At 42.2% G+C, this 20,558-nt stretch overlaps 2 protein-coding genes across 3 annotated transcripts; one reads left to right on the forward strand and one right to left on the reverse strand.

Moving 5' to 3' along the window:
- Positions 1-101: 101 nt before the first annotated feature.
- On the reverse strand, positions 102-8,800 carry CHCHD4 (coiled-coil-helix-coiled-coil-helix domain containing 4). The gene is made up of 3 exons (XM_066195242.1): positions 8,534-8,800; positions 6,807-6,905; positions 102-1,258 (listed from the first exon to the last, which is right to left on the reverse strand). The coding sequence occupies exons 1-3, from the start codon at positions 8,553-8,555 to the stop codon at positions 969-971; spliced, it is 411 nt and encodes a 136-aa protein (XP_066051339.1). The 5' UTR covers positions 8,556-8,800; the 3' UTR covers positions 102-968.
- A 46-nt stretch (positions 8,801-8,846) lies between these two features.
- Positions 8,847-20,425, forward strand: TMEM43 (transmembrane protein 43). 2 transcript variants are annotated; one of them, XM_066195241.1, is made up of 12 exons: positions 8,847-8,994; positions 10,127-10,276; positions 11,237-11,371; positions 12,068-12,162; positions 12,899-12,948; positions 14,459-14,528; positions 14,869-14,939; positions 15,105-15,226; positions 15,820-15,894; positions 15,976-16,077; positions 17,428-17,545; positions 18,493-20,425. In XM_066195241.1, the coding sequence occupies exons 1-12, from the start codon at positions 8,983-8,985 to the stop codon at positions 18,693-18,695; spliced, it is 1,203 nt and encodes a 400-aa protein (XP_066051338.1). In that variant the 5' UTR covers positions 8,847-8,982; the 3' UTR covers positions 18,696-20,425. The 2 variants fall into 2 exon arrangements, with proteins under 2 accessions (XP_066051338.1, XP_066051337.1); XM_066195240.1 differs by lacking the exon at positions 8,847-8,994 and adding an exon at positions 9,093-9,182.
- The last annotated feature ends 133 nt before the right edge of the window (positions 20,426-20,558 follow it).

The following is a 20,558-nucleotide window of genomic DNA, read 5'->3' on the forward strand; positions in this document are numbered from 1 at the left end:
AAGGTCTGCTTACAGCACAGGACAGTTCTCAAATCCAACCAGCGTTAACAAAAAAAGGAAACAAACAAAACACCACACCACAAAGACACAGGAGCTTCCAGTGAGGGTAAAAAGTATTTGCTTTTTAATATGCACTTAAGTCACAGTATCTGTTTTGAGATCATTACACCAGGTAACAATTTATTGTATCTCAAAGTATTTTACAAGTGCCCATCTATACATTGAAGGAGAAGGTGACAACCACAGGAACCCAAAAAATGTATTTTCAGAGCAAAAACAAAGCCAGTGACCAATATTCTTTTCATTCAATTTAATAATCAATTGCACAACACACCATTCTTAAAAATGCAAAAACCATCACAGTAAGTGAATGAAATCAAAGAAGATGTGCATTTCAACATTTTCCTGGCAGTCCCGATCTGATGCCAGTAGTAAAATGCAATCATAATCTAATAAGACCATTTGAAATTATTTTAGAAATTCTAGATATAGAATTCTCATTTTCAATGTCTAGCATCACTTTGGCAAAAAAAAATCTTTAAGGAGAAACAATCATTTAATGCAATTTCTATTGACAGAACAGAATACATAAAAAAAAAAGCAGCTACTGATCAGAACATACTGAAATGAAGACAGACCTGGTGTGCCAGTGGAATTTTAGTTGAAAGCTATGTACTTCAACACATTATTCAAGTCAAAACTGAAGGAAAACTTGAGGGTAAAGAACAGCTGTTAAAGTTTTAACTGTGTCCAAAAGCAATTTACACAGTACATACACGCACTCACTCATTTTGCAGTATTTATTTGCAAGGCAGTAGCTCTGAGATTTCTCTTTCAGGAATAAATTATTTATGATACAGTGCACAGAACATGGTGAAATATTTCCCCACTACTCAGAAGACAGACACAGTGCAAAGTCCATGTCTCTGAAAATGAGAAATGGAGACAACAGCCTCCTTGCATCTTCATTAGCTGGATGCCTTCTCCTCTTTGGCAGCAGAGGCCTCCGTAGAGGCAGCTTCCAAATCTTTGCTGGACTTCTCATCATTTTCATCCTCTTGAGGGTAAAGATCTGGGTATTTCTGCATGCATTCCTGCATGGCACGGAATTGGTCCACACAGTCTGATCCCTTTATTTCTTCTGTGCTATAGTGGAAACAAGAAAAGGCTGACTTGAACTGCTCCCCACAGGGACCACTAGCCATTCCACCCAGACATGGGCAATTCCAATTGATATCTCCATTGGGCAATATCAATCCTGAACAAACAAGAGAGAAGAGAAGTTAATGCTCCTTCCAAACATTGATTTCATTCAGTGACAGCTGCTGGGCTGCAGGTGTCAACTCAAGCACTTGTAATGGCTTTTTAGTTCTGTAGCTTCAAGGCTGATAAACACCTTTCACTTCCCAGCCAGTCTGTTTCTCCCTCTGATCTGTATAATCCCTTAATGGGCACAAGTGAGATTAGTTCTCTATCCATCTCTGAATTAAGTCCTTCTCTCTGGACTACAGACCACTGAGAATATTCTAAGGGAACTGCAAAACAGATAGAAGTCAGTCAATCGATTTGCCAGACTCTCTCAGGGGAACAAGCAAGCATTATAATCCATATGAATAGTAAGAATTTAAATCCAGTATTAAGCCTAGAAATCTTTTAAATCAAATCAAATGGATGCATTTTTCTTCTTGTTTTAAATAAACTCCGAAATAATAACCCACAACCTTCCCCTTCCAAATTTCAACTGGAAGACCAGAATTGCAAAAACAAAAATCAGTGTATTTGTAAAGCACAGATTAAGTCACGTGCCACAGAACACAAGGAACAGCAAGAGCAAGCCTGCCTGTCTGGTTGCCAGAACCCAAATTGTACTTTAGAACACAACTGAAAGGAGTTAAGTATCACTTCAGACTCTAAACTGGAACAGCTGTAAACCTCTGCCCTGGAACAGTTAAAGTTGTGACAGAAATACTTCACTGATGGACTGGCAAGGTGAAGATTTAAGGGAATAAGTTCTTCTAGATGGCAACTGATTTCCACAGTGAAGGTCAAACAGCAAGCTGAAGAAATCCTTTCCTCTGATGTTCAATATAATAGACTCAGTCTTGTAGGTTTCTATAGTCTCAAATGCATTTCTCTATGGCAATAGATACATCTCCATTCCATTTCTCTACCTGGTATGAACATATACAAGTATGTTCATCTATTGAAGAACAAGAAAACTACTGTGCTATAATCCAAGCTGGCTTCTTCTCCACTTAACAGTTTACTCTTCTCCTCCTCTTTACCAGACTTTTCTAACTTCATCTCCAGGCTGAGTTTCTGCAAAATCTGACAGCACGTGAATAAATCTTAATTTTAAGCACTTTCCCTTTAGAAAGAGGGTACGCAAATACCACTGGCAGACAAAAAAGTCGAATTAATTCTGATTCAAACACTAAATTATATTTAAGACCTTATACAACTTCACATTACCTAAAGTACTGTCACAGAACTCAATAAACTAATTTCTTGTCTTTGTCCTGTGGGATCACAGAGTTCCAGGCATACATTTCACTCCCAGGTGAAATTCCTTGGACACCAGGCTGCAATATCATGAATCTTGACTGGTACAGCAAAAGCAGGTCAATCATTTATTGCTATATTAAAAGCAGTATTTTACTGTGATTTCCAATCCATCAGTGATGTGCCCTACATCAGCCAATGCAGTTCAGGAGAAAATTACACTGAATCAGTCAAACCTCAGCATTGATCAGACTCTTTCTCATTACAGAAAGTAACAGTGTCCTGAGCATGACTCAGTCAACTACAGCAATACTGTCATTTTCCATGGACCATGAATTATTTGGCAAGACAGTTTTGCAAAATGTCTGCAATATTCACTGTACTGATAAGATAGACCTAATCCAGTGCATCACAGTATCTCCAGCTGCCTGGAGGAGAAGCAGGACTTCAGAGACAAGAAAATGGATGGCTGGTGCCAGAGTCCTCATTGCCAAGGACAACATAAAGCAGAAAGATGTTATTCATGCAGTGTAGAAATACAATTTGTTTGTAAACTAGATTTTGAAGTCCTATATTCCTCCTCACTAACATCAACCAGGCATTTTAAGGTCATTTCTCTAGCACTTTAAAAAAACCCACTCATTTTCAAATGTTCCTGAAGACACTAGAGCAATAAAATTACTTGTAAAATAATTCTCTTAAAATAGATTGCTCCTGTTAGAAGCAGACCTGCCTTGTAAACATGTAAATCTTATTAACAATGTGAGTTATCCCATGAACAATGCATTCTATGGTATCACAAGATCACTGACCTACATCTATTTTATCACTGAAATAGCATCAGTTTCAGAAGTTCTGCACACAGAAACCATGCTTTAGAAAAACAAAACCACAGATGAATAAAGCAAGAATTCCCTTATTCATATTCACAGCAGAATTCACACATCAATGAGTAAGTCCATCAGCAAGCTTAGAACACAATTAAATAGGAAACTGATTTCATCCATTGCTTTTCCTGAGTTGCAAGCCTGCAATAGATGGGATTACTATTTTTAATTAAAATTGAGTTAAAACTTCTTTCAAATGCAGCCTGAACCTCACAGATCCAGGAAGTCACAATTTACTGGAACCTGCACTCATGGAAGAAAAAAACAACCCTGCTAACATCACTGCAGATCAAGAGATTTGTGTGAGCAACTGATTGCTGATATCACACAACCTGACGTCTTGTGGCTCATGGAATCTGCTCATGCCATGGACAAAGGCAGCCCCATCTGCATCTGTGTCAACACTTGTCTCTGGACCCACTGCTCTGAAGTCCCACTGCTGCTCTGAGAAGCGTTTCTTCTCTGTTACATGACAAACACCCCAGTAACAAGTTTATCTGCCAGGGATTCACAGTGTAAGATGACAGGAAGCAGGATTGAGAGGGACATCATCAGTCACAGAAACAGCCCCGTACATCTGGTCATGTCATCAAGTTTTTTCTTAAAAGAATGTCGGGTTTTGCTTCAACAGTGCCCTGTAGAAACCACTTTAAAACTGTCTCTAAAATAAGATGACAGGAACAAGTCTGGAAAAACAGAAGGGAAAGACCAGCAATAATTTGTGTTTGAGGTCCAATTCCATAAGAACTTTTATCCAACTTTCTCATCACAGCTGCAACACTAATAAAAGTCACTTTGCATGCATAGAACTCATCAGTGCCTTCTTCATATAGGCTTAATAAAATAAAAAATCATTCTAACTGATGGCAGCCAGGATGTCAGTGAAAACCAGGAATCTTTCATGTTTAAATTCTACCATCTGCAACACATAGGACTAGAAAGAAGCTTTATAGTAACAATACTTTTTCAAAACCACTGCAAATGATTTCTTAATTTGTTTCCATCAGCCACAGCTGTCTAAAGGCAGAGACAGTGAACTGTGATCTTCACTGTAGTATGAAATCCTAACCTGAACTTACTCCAGTTTGTCTGCCTTTCCATTTCAAGTGGCTTTTTTTTCTTTCAGTGTTTTTAGTTTAAAGTGAGTCATTAACATTTTGCCTACCAAAATCTCACAGCTGATACAACAACAAAATACTGACAGAAATAAGAGCAGTATACAACTGGTTTTTATCCTAAGGGAAACAGAACACAAATTTTCCTGACCAATCCACTGACTCAACTAGACTGCTCAAACACTTACATCTATGAATGTCTGGGCCAAAGTAAGAACTATCAAAAATTAACAAATATCAAACTAGATGTTTTTCTCAAGTATGAGAAAGGCCCCTACAAAAAACCAAAATCTCAAACCCAAGTTTCAGGTGTATTAGAAAATAACACAAATTATGGTAGATCTGCATAATGCATCTATTCTTTCCCAGACATGACTGGTCTCTTCAGCACAGCAGAAAACATGATGAGTCCTTAAATTAATTATAGTTATAATTCAACAGCATTTAAACAATGGAAACCAAGTCTTCTATTCCAAGTAGAAGCTAAATCAGAAAAGCCTGCACATTACATTAGGTACAGCAAAACCATTCCCAATTTTCTTTAAAATAAAAAGCCATGCAAGCCAGCATTTCAACAAACATTCTGCGATATGTTCATTTTCTCTCTTCTCATCTAATGCATTGTAGCCCTGGGTCATTCAAGCAGTTTTTCAGATGTTAAAACAGGGCAGTAATTCACCACATACTAAGAAGAAAACTCAACAAACTAACAAAGAAAACCACACAACAAGAAATCCCCACCCAAACTTACTGACAGCACTTAAACGTAGTTTATAGTTTCTCATTTTGAAGCCCACAAACACACACCATCACTGTAAGGTGACATAAAAAGCTCCTGGCTTTCCCCCTTTCTTCTCTGATCTACTGCTGAGGGAGAAAGTGACCTAACGTTCTATAAATGCAGGATTGCCAGGAAACAAACCCCACCACCTCTCCTCCTCACCACAGCCTTCCCATGTCCAGCAAAACACACGTAAGAGAAACCATCTGATATGGCATTTAAACAAAAATAAAGGGGTTCTTTTAATTTTGACTGGTTTATTACTCCAGATGTATGTCACACCAGGTTATCAACAGACTTATGAGTGCAGGTGAGAACAACTCCGGGATATGTAACTGACTACACACAACTGTAATGAAGCCAAAACAGGCAGATAAACGCAGTGACACTTCAACACAAATCTATGTACGAAAAAAGTCAGTTTTAATGACATAGGAAGGGGTGGTTCAAAAGACACTACACACTGGAACAGCTAACAAAGAGACCCTGTCAGCCCCAGCTGCTAAACCGCTTAAATGCTGCCCTCTAAAGGTCTTGGAGCCATTTTAGAAAGCATAACTTACACTGGCTAACTAAATTTCCAAGAGTCTGAAGAATTTACTTCAGCCTCAGCTGAGCTGAAACCAAGGAAATCACTTCACACAAAGTGAAGAGGCCAAAAGACCTGTAAACATAGAGGCAAATAGAAAAAATTTAACCTAAGCTCCCATTTTCAGGATAATTATTTACCCAGGGAAAAATTTATGAAATCATCATGATCAGGAGATTATTTCCTCTATCCATTATTTAAAATACACTCCATGCAACCAGAATATTGTAAGTCTTCATCTCAGAAATACTCTGCTCTCTTAAATCTCTATTTGCAGGTTAGATATACTTCATACATGAACTGTAATCTTAATGGCAACTTTTATCTTTACAAGGCAAGACAATTACAGTTGAAAACTCAATAATTTTAACTTACCTGCCATGTGCCACTGAGAGATACTGACTGCTAACAGTATAGATTAACCAAATATTAATTTATATTAAATCAGATATTATGAGTCACCAAATTAGGCAATTTCAGCTGCACACAACCAAATGAGCAACACACATCAATGACAGTGATATGTAACTCACTCCAGCTTCTCTGAAAACTGTACTTTGTTACTTAAAACAGAGAAAAAACAATCAGAATTTTCAGTTGATTAGGCTCTAACTTTATTAATAAAAGGAAAAGGTATCCCTGCATATCCCTGGCTACTTAACCAAAACTAAAAGCCACCAATTGATTATTTGAACAGGCCACTGAGAAAAATCATTACAAGTGTAGAAAAAGAAATCCTGGAAGAAAGCATGTCATTAGTGATGTCCTAATCTGGCAGTTAAAACTGACAAGAGTTTGGGTATTTACAGCATAACCAGCTGCCTTCCATCTTTAAATATGCTTAAGTTTTCTAATTCATACAGGGTTTGTTTTCTGCTGGATTTATAAATGATGTAACATCCCTTACTTCTGTTCTCCTGCTCACTACTGACCTTGCTCCTCGTAAGGGTCATCTGGGTCATCTGCAACCAGCTCAGCACTGCTCGGTGTTTCATGGTCCTCCTTGGTTGCAAATATTATTCTGTCCTTTCCTGCCATGGAGGAGACAAGAAGCAAAAATTCAGAGAAATCTGAGACAGAAAAGAGTCATCTACAAAACTGCTGAACACCACAAGGTAATGAGATATTCAATGTGATGCACTAATGTTAATAGAGAATGAACTGTTGTACTTAACAATCACCTTCAATTACTAATTACAATTACTAATTGCAATTACTAATTACAGTTACTAGCTCAGAGGAACACGTACACACTGAAAATTATTCTAATTTATTCTAAAGCTCCAATTTTCATAGCAATGACCTGTAATGGCTGCAGATCACAGTACAGTTCACTGAACTGCTAAGTTAAAAAGCTGTTTCAATACAAACTCGAATTACTCCAATACCAGGACTAACACGGCAGAAGGGTATAGAATTTTTAAAAAAAAGAGCATAAGAAAAACTGTAATAAATAACAGTGAAGTGTTTAATAGGAACTTATTAATAACTGGGCTCTTCATTAAAGACTAGTGTAATTTTTACACTAATCATCTGAATTAAAAACCGAAGATAGCAGTCACCATTTAGAACTAACTACATTGAAAGGTGCTGTGAACATTACAAGGGATGGAAATCACACGGTGCAAATTTCCTGCTCTTGATTTAACTAAAACAGTCTGTAGCAGGCTCAGGGGAGGCTTGGCTGTAAACTTCCCTCACAACCCTGCAAAGCTCTAGCACACACTCTGAGGCATGCAAAAGCAGAGCACAGCTAGCTGAAACTCTTCTGAACACACAACTAAGTATCCTGTGAGTGGGGAAAAAATGGTAAATTCCACAAGGATTCTCCAAATTCATAACGGCCACTACAGTAACTTGGCATATTAGAAATTAGAATCTCCTGGCCCCTCAGTGTGACCTCAGCCAGCAGATGTTCAGTATCTTTGCTCAGTAACCATGCATTTAAACTACTGGCGGGGTTTTTTTCCAGCCTGAAACTTTACATTCAGCCACTTTGCATTACTTAAGAAAGCGAGGATATTTTATATATACGCAGTTACAGATATACATCTAGATACTTATCGGCGTATCTCCCACTTTAACAAGTGGACAAGCCTCATGAATGCTACCACCTGTACAACACGATACAGATACAGAAAAGCTCGCATTCTACCCACCCTGTCCATCGACCTTAGAAAGGCAAATCCCCAGGCCCCTGGCCACTCATCTAGGCTGGGATAAATGCAACCCCTGCGGGCAGAAGGCGCTCCGAGCTGCCCTGCCCGCACGCCTCGGCCGCTCCGGGCCGCACACGGTCCCTGCGGGGCACTCGGGCCGCTCCCGGCCCGCAGCGTCCCCACACGCCGGGCGCCGCGCCGCCGCCTCGCCGCCTCACGGCCCCGCCGCCTCACGGCCCCGCCGCCTCACGGCCCCGCCGCCTCACGGCCCCGCCGCCCTTCCCGCCCGCCGGGAGGAGAAAGGTCAACGGCGGGAGGCGAGGCAGCGCTGCCGCCGCCACACACGGACCGCGGGCTGCCGCCGCGCCTCCTCTCCTCTCCACACCGGCGGCGCCTTCCCCTCCCGGGCTGCGGGCGGTCATCCCGCAGAGCATCCACCCCCGGCCGCCTCACGGCGAGCCCACCCGGCGGGGTGACATTGAAAGGACACTGGGGCGCACCTTCCTGCCTGCAGTAGGACATGGCGGAGCCGGCCGGTGCCTTCCTCCGCAGCGCGCCGCACACGGGCCCCGCCGCTCGGTTCCCGCCGTCCCGCCGGCACCGCTGCTCCACGCCGCGACCTCCCGCCTCCGGAAGCGCCTTCCCGGCCCTGAGGCGGCCGCTGACGCACCTCCTGCCGGCCTCGGGGCTCCGCCAGGCCCGGCTCCGCCGCGCTACAGCTCCCGCCTGCCCAGCGCCCGGCCGCAGGGGGGAGAGAGGGAGGCGGGAAGGGAAGAAGGAAGGATGGGCTTCCCCGCCGCGGCGGGAACTACATGTCCCGGCGTGCTTCGCTGCGGGCGGGGAGCGGCTCGGGGGCGGTGGAGCCCTGAGGCGGATGAGGGCGAGGCTGGCGGTGCGCGGCTCTGGCGGTCCCTGAGCTGTGCTTCCCGGGAGGAGTGAGAGGCTCAGGATGTCGAGGAACGTAAGTGCTGCTCGCTCCGGCCCCGCCGCTGCTCCGCGCTCCGTGTGGCGGCCGCCCGGCTCGGCCCCTTCGCCCCCTCAGGTGCCCCGGCCGTGGCCAGGGCCCTGTGCCGGTCGCAGCCCCCCGGCATCTCCAGATGAGCGGGAAGATGTGTGCTAATGTCTTTACAAGTAATTCGATGGGTGAAGGTATGGGTGTTAATGGCTTTGCTGACCTCGGGCAGCGGGTTGGTTGCAGAGCCGAGACAGCTTGGCTCCTGAAACGGAAAGTGGGTCTGCACAAGCTTGAGTTTCCGAACTTCGGGATAAAACAGTAGGTTTCAGGGGAGGATATGTGGAAGGCGGTTCGGGGAGGCTGTACCTTCCTAGTGCCTCAGCCAATGGGGAAAGGACGAAGACGACGTGGGGCCCGGAGTTTCGGATGAAAGGAGGCTGCACCCTCCGAAACCGAGAGGGAGAGAACCGCACGGGCGTGTGCCCCACTGGACTTTCTCCCTTTATTTGAATAAAGTTGCAGGACTCCTCTGTCTCCTTTATGGACGGTGGCTTTTCATAGCGTGATTTTCCGTCCACAGAGAAGTGCCGTGCCCTGCCTTTGCTCTGTGCGTGTGCTGAAGTTGGATTTGGTAACTCCCCACAAGCCGCAAACGGACAGATAAACCCCAGGCTCTCATGTTAGTCGTGTGCCTTGTTTTAAGTTATTGTTGCCCTGGATATAATTATTTTAGAGTGCACAGGCACTCTTTTTACTGGTGAGGTGAATCATAATTTGTTATTTATAGCAGTGTTTTAGCTGGTCAGGAATTCAGGGCTATTACTCAATTTGTCATGGCCTGAATGCAGGGTGTGGACTCCAAATACAGAACCTAGAGGCAGACCGAAGAAAGCTTGAATATGTAAAACCACTATAACAGAAATTGGGGTTGTTTTCTGTCAGGCTGGAGCTTTATTTATTGAACATATTTCTGGTACTAAAAGTGTGATAAGGCATTTAATAAGTGTGGGAAAGTTTTGGTCCAAGGCAAGAGGTTCTGCTCTGTAGGGCAGCAGTGCTAACAAAGCTAAGACTTGTTTTGAAACTGAATGCTTTCCCCTTTCACACCAATATTGCAGTTTTGGTTTATTTTCAACAGTTCTCTGACACAGGCAGCAGAAAAGAGCATGTTAAAATCACAAGCGAGCCCAAACCAGGGTTCCTGGAGCGACTCAGTGAGACTTCTGGAGGCATGTTGATTGGGCTTGTGACATTTCTTCTGGCTTTCTACATTCTTTTTACCAATGAAGTAAGTGCAATACTGTCAGTGTTTGTACACAGCTTTATTACTTTATCCATAAGAAGAGGAGGTTTTGTCTGGGGCCTGGTTCTTATGCTTAGGATATAACAGAAAAGTGAAATCACAGGCCACAGGTAGTGTTTCTCTGGAACTAGGTGTACTAGAGACAGTAGCAGTGTGTGAGGAGAGATAAGATCCAAAGCTTGTAAAGTGATGACAGAACAGCCTGTGGTAAGAGGGTTGCATGAGCCAGCCATGTTCCAACCTTCTCTTTTTTTCTGAGGTAATAAAAGGTCCTCATTTCTAGTGTTATTATAATTACTTTAAAGAAAATTGTATCCCATGTTGCAAAATTGGTGGCGTTATTTATTAATTTTTTCTCAGTATTATTTCTTGGGTTTAGATTAAAAAAAAAAAAAAAAAAGTAAGCCAGGAATCCTAACACCCTGCTGTATGTACTTGAGCGGAGAGCAGAATTCTGTGGATTTTCACTTGGAGGCTTCCTTTCATACTTCTACAAGAGGAAAAGTAGCTACCCCAAATTTTGATGACTTTGCAAAAAAAAAGCACATTAGGATATGATGGTAAGGCAGGGAAAACTTTTGCCAAGGAGTCAATATAGGTGTGTGGGAAAAATGAACCATAATTTGTATAATTTTTGCAGTTACTTAGGAATGATGAACAGGTAAGAGGTGAAGAGCAGTAAGTTTGGACCCTTGTAGGAAAAATTTGGGTCTGTTTGAGAACCTTGATCAGTGTTAGTGATCCTGCTCCCTGGGTGAGAAGTACTGCCCCAGACTGGCTCAGACACAGAGAATGGAGAAGTACAAGTGTGTTTCACAAATATGCCTTGGGCTGAATATACAAGCATTCCTTGTGGTCATCAGTTCACTTGTCTGCTGACCTTGTTCACAAAGTGCTGCTGTGACCTTGATTCTTCACAACTTGATTTCTGTTTCTTCATTGCAGGGACGAGCTTTAAGGACAGCCAAGTCTCTCGATGAGGGGCTTTCCCTTGTGGTCCCTCTTGACAGCATCTACAGTATCTCTCAGCAGAATGAGGGGAGACTGGTACACTTGGCTGGAGCTCTGAGTACATCTAAGGTAAATAAAATTGTATCTTGAAGATATGAGGGAAGCGTGGAGGGAAGGAAAAATCTTTGCCAATGAAAGTTTTGTTTGATGTCCAGGAAAAGACACATGGCTTTTCTCCTCCTCTAAGCATTGCCAGCTACCATTTAAGCTCTGGTTCTTGGCCTGGAATCAGGGGGATGCTGAATGTCCTTGCACTCCCTTCTCCAGGCTAGTGCCGGGTCTGGCTGTGTTTACCCTCAAGCTGCCTTTCGTGGATGATTTCAATTACGGTTTGTGTAGGGAACCTGTTGTGTGTTCATGATAGTGTTAAGTCTTCAGGCTCTTGCAGCACAGGAGCTCTACAAGTTCTGACTTTTCAGTAGTGGTGACATTTTCCACAATCCACCCATATTGCAGAAGGTAACACAGCACCTTCCAGCAAAACAGAATCTCCTGGTTTAAACACTGAAACCTGTAAACCCATAGTCAGCAGTTCTGGTATCATTCTTCACTATGGCAATAACTTTGGTGATGATTCTTCAGGTCAGATTTGCCAGAGACATTCCTTTTTGTCTTTCATAACATTTATACCATGTTCACCTGTGTGTAAGATAGTGCTGGCTGTACAGTGAGATATGTAAATGGGTTCAGTAGTAAAAGTACAATGTTTCAGGTTGTGAGGTACAGCATTCAGACTACCTTGTATTTTCTTTAATTTCTGCACAGCCTTTGTTTGACCCCAGCTATGGGGTCTCCATCCAAGCTGTCAAACTTAAGCGTAACGTGGAAATGTACCAGTGGGTAGAACATGAAGATTCCAAGTAAGTGAAAGTAATCTTTAAAAGTAGTTTATGAGGCTGTTGTGTTACCAGGATCCTATCACATTTTTTTTCTTTCCTTATGCCTAAGGGGAAGAAAACCCCCAAAACAAAACCTCTTTTTAGCAAGAGAATTCTAGAGCTCTTGGATTCTTTTTTCCCTATAGAGAATCACTTTAATTTCCTTGAGAGATGTTAACTGCTCTGTTAATAGTTGCAACCCAAATAGGGAAAACACTTTTGCTATTGCTAATAATTCAACTCATGGAACTATGAATGTTATTAGCTATTATTGAGGTGTGTCTGCACAGAATTCATGTTCCAAATGTCTTTCATGTCAAATAAAAAAAAAAAAAAGAGTCAGAGGTTGTGAAGGTGTGAAAAATAATTTCTCAGTTTTAGGATGCTTATGGTGCAGCATCTGTTAAAAACTTGATTTGGGCCAGCTTGTCTCACTGTACTTAATTCTGGTTGCTCCTCATCAATCTAGTCAACACCTCCTTGTTCAAAATGTGGGAATAAAAAGGTTGTGCCTGTTGATCGTTTGTGTATAGTTTGCTCCTGGTACAGAAAATCTGTCTTCAGAACAGGTAGTTCAGAGAAGAGTTAGGTTCTGTGTAAAGATAAGTCTGTGTTGCCAGATAACCTGTCTGTGCATTTCATTGGTGAAGTGTATTCTGCCCAGAGCAGGGGTGTGTGTGCACTGGTTTGGTTCTCATCCCAGCCCATTTCTCTGCAGGGAGTATGAGGAGAATGGTGAGATTAAGAAAGAGACAAAGTATTCATACGGTAAGTTGATCTACAGAAATTCCTTTTTATGCATGTAACTTTGGACTTTTGTGTGTGTGTGTGTGTGTATTTTGACTTTTGTTGTAAAACCTGTATTTTCTTCTTGGGAAAGAAAGGAATGCAAAGAAAGAAGCAAAAATTCTCTTTCCTAAACAAATGACAGAACCTCCCTTTCCTGAGGTAACTGAGGTGAAAGGAGATGTGCTGTCAGCAAGCAAGAGCTACAGAAAATCTGAGTCTTGTTTTGAAGCCCCTAAAAGTTCAGAGGAACATCCAGGGATAGGATGCTCCAGAAACAGGACCCTTAAGGTCCTCAGTGGCCAGAGATGGGAGTGTGTTCAAAGCTACACCTGAGATAACACTTCAGAGTATTGTTATTCCCAATTATGGAGTAATTGGGAATACGTCAGCTGTGAGTAGAAGAATAGACAGAATAGCAGAAGAATAATAGAAGAATAGACAGGGAAAAACAGGGTAGCTCCAGACTGTAAGGGAGCTTGTTGAGAACCTGTTTAGATGTTGATACCAGCCAGTGTAAACCACCAGCACCTTCTGATGTGCACTATGGTTTTTGCCAAGTGCTTTTTTGGCAGGAGCAGAACTGGGTGCATTATTCTGATCTACCCAGTGGCAGAAAAGTACTCTGAGTCATCATGTGTTTGGAGATTGGTCTCTGTGCTTCATTTACGCCTGATGGAAGCACATACATGTGCAGCGTGGGCGTGCAGCAGTTTCTGGGTGTGATCATATAAAAATACTCAGCTGAGTGGAGCATGGGGACCCTGTATCATAGAGGTACTTCAGGAGCAAGGCTGGTGTTTGTGAGCCATGAAAAACAGGCTCACAGTGACAGGGAACAAAAAGAAATGCCACCTAAAACAGCAGCTCTCCTCCCAAGATCGATGGGTTCTGTCCCATAGATGTCTATGTATGCCAGCCATGGACCCACACAGCTGCTTGATTACTCTCCCCTCAGCAGGACTGGGGAAGAAATTAGGAATGACGGGAGTGAAGGACAGGTTGAAAGAAAGATAGGGAGATGGCTTGCCAATTGCCATCATGGGTGAAACAGACTCACCTTAAGGAAAGTTTATAGTCAATTAAAATAGATGTTTAATTACTGACTTTGTGTTGGCAAAACACATTTGGACTCAACCTTTCCTGGGCTCAAGTTCACACCAGACTCCTCTCCCTTTCCCCCGTGCTCCTTGTTATCACAAAACCAGCTTATTCCCAAAGAGTGGAGCCAGGAATCAAAGCCTGATGATGGAAGATGCTGACAGCAAAGTTGAGTTATAATTTTCTCCCCAAAATACCTTTTTTCACCCTAAATCCTGCCATTCCCTGTTAATATGCTAGGAGGATAGAGCTAAGTATCAGTACAGACTATCACAGATGTTGATGTAGACAGCATTACTAGAAGTGTAACCTAGAACTGGTTGATTGAGAGGTGTCTTCAGTAACTGAGATATGAGTGTCTTTTACTCAACCTTCTTATCATTCCGTTTAGATACAGAGTGGAAATCAGAAGTTGTGAACAGCAGAAACTTCGATCGAGAAATTGGACACAAAAACCCGAGGTGAGGTACCACCTGAATTCTGTCACTGCGTCTGATCAAAGATGAAAGCTGAATGACTGATTTTATAACAGAGTGCAGTAGATGGAAACTGCTGTTCTTTTGGTAGTTGGGAGAATGAAGGCATGAAGAAATTAGAGCAGCTCAGAGCAGTTGGGCCTTAACTTATTTTAATGTCTCCAATAGTATGCAATCTGGACTGTCTCTTGATGGATTTGTTTTCACATCAGGACAGTCTTTTAGCTCTTTGAGTTTCTCCTTTTCTGTGCTATACGTTACATACTGCAAATCAAGAGTTTGATCACAATTCTGGGACTAATCAGGGACTCTCTCTGTTCCTCAGTGCCATGGCTGTGGAGTCTTTCACTGCTGTTTCTCCTAATGTCCAGGTTGGCGGCTTTGTTCTTTCCAAGGGTAAGGATTGTTTCGTCCTGGCTTTGTGTTTGCTGTTGAATCAGCAATGGACCTTGGTTCTTTCCACAATAGCTGTCATGTCAAGTGATAATCAGGAAGCCAGCCAGCAAATTGGCTGTTCCAGGTTACACACTGAGCCTCAGCTTGATGATTTATTTTGCTTAGGTCTCGTGGATAAAATTGATGATTTCAAGCAGTTGAGTTTGTCACACCTGGAGGATCCCCATGCTGATGTTACCCGCAGAGGAGATTACTTCTATCACAGCGACAACCCCAGGCGTCCAGAAGTAAGATGGGAAAGATAAACTAAAGCAGTGATTTCCTGTGTGTGAAAAAGGCGTTGGGGCATGTCCCATTTCTATTCAATGTATAGAAAATTGGGGGCAGACCATCACATAGGATCACTCCCTTAGTGCAGCCCTTCAGAATGAGTGCTTCTCTTGCAGAAAGAGAATTCCAATCCCATTTCTTTGGTCTCTGGTTTCTCAAGTCTGCTGTGCTTTTAAATGGAAAGAGATGATGCTGGGAGGGGGGTTCCACCTTGCTGTATTGAGTACGATCAAACAGCTTGTTGTCAGATTGTGCTCCCTGCCCTGTTTTGCCAAAAGGTGGAATGATGAGGGATGAGCAAAGCATATCATGTGCTCCTGCAGTTTAATCAGAGGGGGTATTACAAAACAGCATTTGAGCTCTCCTCTTTCAACTGGCAACTAGCCCTGAAAAAGGACAGCTTGGAAATCATTCTGGCTATCTCTTGCTTGACAGAAATGCTCAGAAAAAGTGTTGATAGATAAAGGATGTTCCTGTGCCAAATTGTCTTTCCTGTGATTGCCTTTTGTAAAACAATCTTTCTTGACTTCTAGTCTTATCTTGTTTGTAGGTGGGAGACCTTCGTGTCTCCTTCTTCTATGCAGGTCTGAGTGGAGATGATCCTCATTTAGGCTCTGCTGCTAAGGTGAGTCTTCAGATGTTTCTGTATTTTGCAAGCTCTGTTCCCAACTCAGTAACCAGTAAATATTTTTTCCTGTCTTCCAAGGTGACTGTGATTGCTCGGCAGCGAGGTGATCAGCTGGTTCCATATCATACCAAGTTTGGAGATGTTCTGGAGATTCTGTACCCTGGGGACCTCTCTGTGGAGGTGAGATACCACACTCTTCTAGTGAAGGGTTAAAACTCGAGGTGGTAGTGCTAAAGCAGCAGAAGAGGAAGCTCTTACTCTCCTTCAGACCTGCTCTAGAGGAGGAGATCCTTATATAAACACTGACTTTTCTCTCTTCTTTTTGGACAACAGGTTGTAGCCTGTGTTTGCTTCCAGGTTTCTGCACATTCTGCCTCTTTACTTTAAAGATTGTTTCTGTGCCTTCTCATTTTGTTTTTATTTGCTCCTTGGTTGTTTCCCAATTACACATGCAAGCACATGCTTTTGAACAGGTCACATGTAAAAATAGTAAAAATTAGGGTTTAATTAAATAAACCATAAGAGTTATTCTGTCTTCAGCTCCTAAGAACAGGAGTTTAGGCTTGTTTGAAATGTTTATTACTATTCTGGCAGAGAAAGAACCTTCAGGCAGAGCATTATGCGTCAATAAATCCTGCATGCTCCAGCAAATTGGTGATTCATTTACTCCTTTTAGTAGGTTTGTTTCTATAAATGATTGTTTTGGGCCCTGCTGCAAAGAAAAGCAGATGTCACAAGTTTACAGGTGCTCCCAGACGCAGTTAAAAAGGCTTTGTTTTAACTTGAAAGAGTAGCAATAGAATCAACCCTCTGCTGTAAGCTCTGAATCTTCATTAGATATAATTTTGTTTATTGAAAATTAACTGGTTACAAATAAATAATGCATTGAGTACTTGTATGTGCAAGTACTTAATGAGTCTTACACATCTCTTACCATTTAGTGCTTTCTAATGGCCCAGCCATCTTCATGTGAATGTTTTGTTGAGTCAGAGGGTCACACAACCCATTCTGAAAAAAATCTTACTCAGAATTTCTGCAAAGAGATGCTTTGCTTTGCCTGATGAAATACTCACATACCTTTTAGCTTTTCTTCCCTGCATCCAGCTTGCTCTCTTTCACACACCTTTCTCTCAGCCATCAGTGGATATTGTTTTTTCTCTCTTCTTTCAGAGTGAAGTCAGATCCTTCTTTATTAGTTACTTATTAGTGTCGTATTTTCCACAATAATGTTGAACGTATCCAATTGCAGCAAAACCTATGTGCTTTCTGCCTGTGGGTAGTGTTGAAGGGAGCTTTTTAGGTTGTTTTAATTAAGAAAAGTGCCGTTTTCCCCCATGCAGCACTGTTCTGTCTATTGCAGTGTACTACCATACTGCACAGACCCTGCAGAATGAGCTGCAATGTATCTTCTGCAAGAGAAATTGTGCTCCTAAAATGCTCTTGGCTCTGATTGGCTTATAATATACTGGAATTAAGGGGATTTTTAAAAAGAGCAAGAAACAGGCTGCATGTGATGGTGTTTGCTTTCAGGAGGTGTTTCAGAAGGAGCAGGAGAGTAACACCATGAAGACCTGGGCCCTCCGTGCAGCCGGCTGGCTTTCAATGTTTGTGGGCATCAGCCTGATGACACGAATCTTTTACACATTAGGTAAGTTTTTCACAGAAAGGTAAAATGGTCTAGAAATAAGATTGTAACCTTAAAGAATTAATTTATTTGGAGACCAGGAGAAATCTGGTTTCAACTCAGATTTGATTTGATCTGAAAAGTCCTTCTAGGCAACAGCGGGTTAACAGGATGCCAAAACCAACTGGTTGCTTAGTGAACATTAAAAAACCCCACACAAGTATCTTTTGCCAGTGTCAGAAGATCCCAGCCCAGTGCTTACCAGAATAAAAAGCAGAAGCACATGTTGGGCTGGTTCTTTCAAATCTAACTATGATGCTGCAATACAATTACTTTCTGCACCCACACACAGCTGGTCCCCCGACAGCTCCTTATCAGCAGTTGTACAGAAATACGATTTTGTGTCTGGTTATTCTACACTATTGTAAACAAACAGTGAAGTAAGTTTTTGTTTATTCTTTTAATATAGAAAAATGCTGGAGTAAAAACACAAAAACAGGACAACGCCTCAAACTTGCATAAACTTCAGACATCAAAGATATCATTCACTTTGTAGCTGTGAACTTTCTTTTTCTAATTTATTTATCCATATACATGCTGCTCCAAGATTTATTGTTGCCAGAAAGAAATTTCTGTGCTAGCAGCTTGTATCAGTTGCCCTAGACTTGTTTCATAGCTGCAGGGCTATCTGTCTCCTCTGCCTCTGAAGCCTTAGACAGATCTTCAGACTTCATTTTGGATTTCTTTCTCTGTGAAGAGATGAGGATAGCATTGCCTTATATGTTTAGCTGTTGTTTAATGATCAAATATCTTGATGATGCTCTGCTGAAATGCTTAATCCAGTTGATAGATAGTTTGAGTCTGACTTTTGATTGCAGTTGTTAGGGTGCAAATTCTAGGCATGAATCAGACTTTTTTTTTAAACTGTCATCTTGCCAACTACTTGATGCCGTGTTGAATTCTCTCTGCAGTGGACTGGTTTCCTGTTGTGAGGGACCTGGTTAACATTGGCTTGAAGGCGTTTGCCCTGTGCGTGGCCAGCTCGCTGTCCCTGCTGACCATCTCTGTGGGCTGGCTCTTCTACCGCCCGCTCTGGGCCCTGCTCCTGGCGCTGCTCTCTGCAGTCCCCATCCTGGTGGCCAGATCCCGTGTGCCACCCAAGAAACAGCAGTGACCAGGAGGTGGTGGGGTCTTGAGCTGAGTCCTGGTTAGAACCTTCCCAAGTGCATTTCTGCCCAGTTCCTGCAGCAAGCTTTACAGCAAATCACAGTTCAGCAGCGAGCACTGAAAGCTGGGGAGGGGGCTTCAATGTGGTTATTGGTACACGTTATCCATAGGACTATAGGATGCTGTTTGTGGGAAATCAGTGACACCAGCTTTGGGGAAAAAAGCTTTTTGGGTGTGTGTATTGATGGTAAGTTAGTGAATAAGCAGATCTGTACCTCTTACTGCTTAGTAATTCCTCCTGATTTGAGAACTGGCAAGTCGTTGCTGGGTGGGGCACCTTGTGTGGTTTGGAGAGAGTGCCAGCTGCATCCCATGGACCCTGACTAGATGTCCTTAGGAAATGCGTGTGCCTGCCTGTCTCTGACAAACCCTCCCTCTGCTGCTTTTTTTTGTTTGCAGTCAGGAACGCTCCTTTGGCTGATGTGTTTGGCAGCGTATGTGTTCAAAGGGAAAACATATCTTAGGTGAATTCCACACAATACTCATGTAAACCCTCTGCTTTTGGACTGAGGATTTTCTAAGTCACTGGTGTAATGAGTGGCCAGGTTAGCAGTGCTCTGAGGTTGGGCAGATTTATCAGGACACGTTGGTTTCCCCCAGGTTTTAAAAGTGTCTGAAGTTGTTATTGGTTAAGCATACAAAATGATAGCCTGGACTATATAATATCATTGCAGAACTGTTTCAAAAATCTCACTTCAAATTGCACTTAAAGGGATACTCAGAGGTCATTCACCTGTAAATATAAAACCTACTGCCTTGAAACATTTACTTTTATAACTGAATGTGTAGTCTTTAGAATAGTTGGGGTTTTTTGCTCTGCATACTGTTTCTTTCTTTAATTTCACCTAGTAAGGACAATGAACATACTCCGTGAAATTAAGTAATGGAAACATTTTTGCCTGATTAGTTTCCATATATTTTAGTAGTCTAAATTGTTAGTTTTGTAGAGGAATGCCTTGTAGTGTTGTGTAGGCTCATGTTTATCTGCTGTAACCAGTACTTATGGTTAGAGACACCCTTAAGTCTCTCCACCAAGCTAGAGTCTGGCTTGCAGATGGGCCTCCCTACCCTACTGTGTTTTGGGTTTTTTTTAAGTATACACAGTTCAGTTTTCAAAAACTGAACGGTTTAAAATAATGTTCAAAATGTTCACAGTTAAAAATAATGTTTTCAATTATGAAATCTATTTATGTTCACCAGAGGAGTGTTCTCTGTACAAAAGGAACTTGACTTGAACATACATAGGAGCAAATGTTTGCTAGAAATACTGAAATAGAAGTCTGATTTAGAAATCGTTAAGTGTTTTGAGAATTTGTAATTACTTAGTAAGTCCTAATTACTTTCATTCTTTTGGTATTTGAATATTGTCAGTTTGGTCTCACAGCTCTGTCCTGCTGGTGAAAGCAGGAGCAGTGACAGGGCAGGTACAAGAGATGGCCTTGTGCATGCACTGGTACGTGGCAGTGGTGCTGCAGTCGTGCTGCTGCTCAGCAACACCAGCTCATGCCCCAGCAGTCAGGAATTGTGCTCCACAGCGCAGAGAAACTGGCTTTGAACTGCTCTGTTTTGCCTGTGATGCAGAACACTAACCACCATCAGTTATTGGAAATGAAGTGACAATTTTCTACTGAAGTGCTGAGCTTTTGTATATTTAATAAAATACAGTTTTTTTCAAAAGGTTGGTCTGTGGGCTTTTTTATTAAATTAAGTATTGCATGTTTTATATCCAGGAATAATGTCCAGGAGGGTTAGTTTGTAGCTTCCCCAAGAATGAGTTTCCTATTGTTGTGTTTTGTTTGTCCTGCAAATA

Source organism: Chamaea fasciata, unplaced genomic scaffold (genome assembly GCF_029207755.1).
Source record: "Chamaea fasciata isolate MVZ Bird 193981 ecotype frontalis unplaced genomic scaffold, bChaFas1.0.hap1 SCAF_13, whole genome shotgun sequence".
NCBI lineage: Eukaryota > Metazoa > Chordata > Aves > Passeriformes > Sylviidae > Chamaea > Chamaea fasciata.

What these genes read in the sequence shown, in the direction of transcription:
- CHCHD4 (XM_066195242.1), bottom strand. Translation starts at nt 8,555, where the DNA reads ATGTCCTACTGCAGGCAGGAAG. An exon ending in GTCCTACTGCAGGCAGGAAG is followed by an intron (nt 6,906 to 8,533) that starts GTGCGCCCCAGT and finishes CCTCCATGGCAG; the next exon opens with GAAAGGACAGAATAATATTT. An exon ending in TGACCCTTACGAGGAGCAAG is followed by an intron (nt 1,259 to 6,806) that starts GTCAGTAGTGAG and finishes TTGTTTGTTCAG; the next exon opens with GATTGATATTGCCCAATGGA.
- TMEM43 (XM_066195240.1), top strand. Translation starts at nt 9,153, where the DNA reads ATGTCTTTACAAGTAATTCGATGGGTGAAG. An exon ending in AGAGACAAAGTATTCATACG is followed by an intron (nt 12,949 to 14,458) that starts GTAAGTTGATCT and finishes CATTCCGTTTAG; the next exon opens with ATACAGAGTGGAAATCAGAA. An exon ending in ACAACCCCAGGCGTCCAGAA is followed by an intron (nt 15,227 to 15,819) that starts GTAAGATGGGAA and finishes TCTTGTTTGTAG; the next exon opens with GTGGGAGACCTTCGTGTCTC.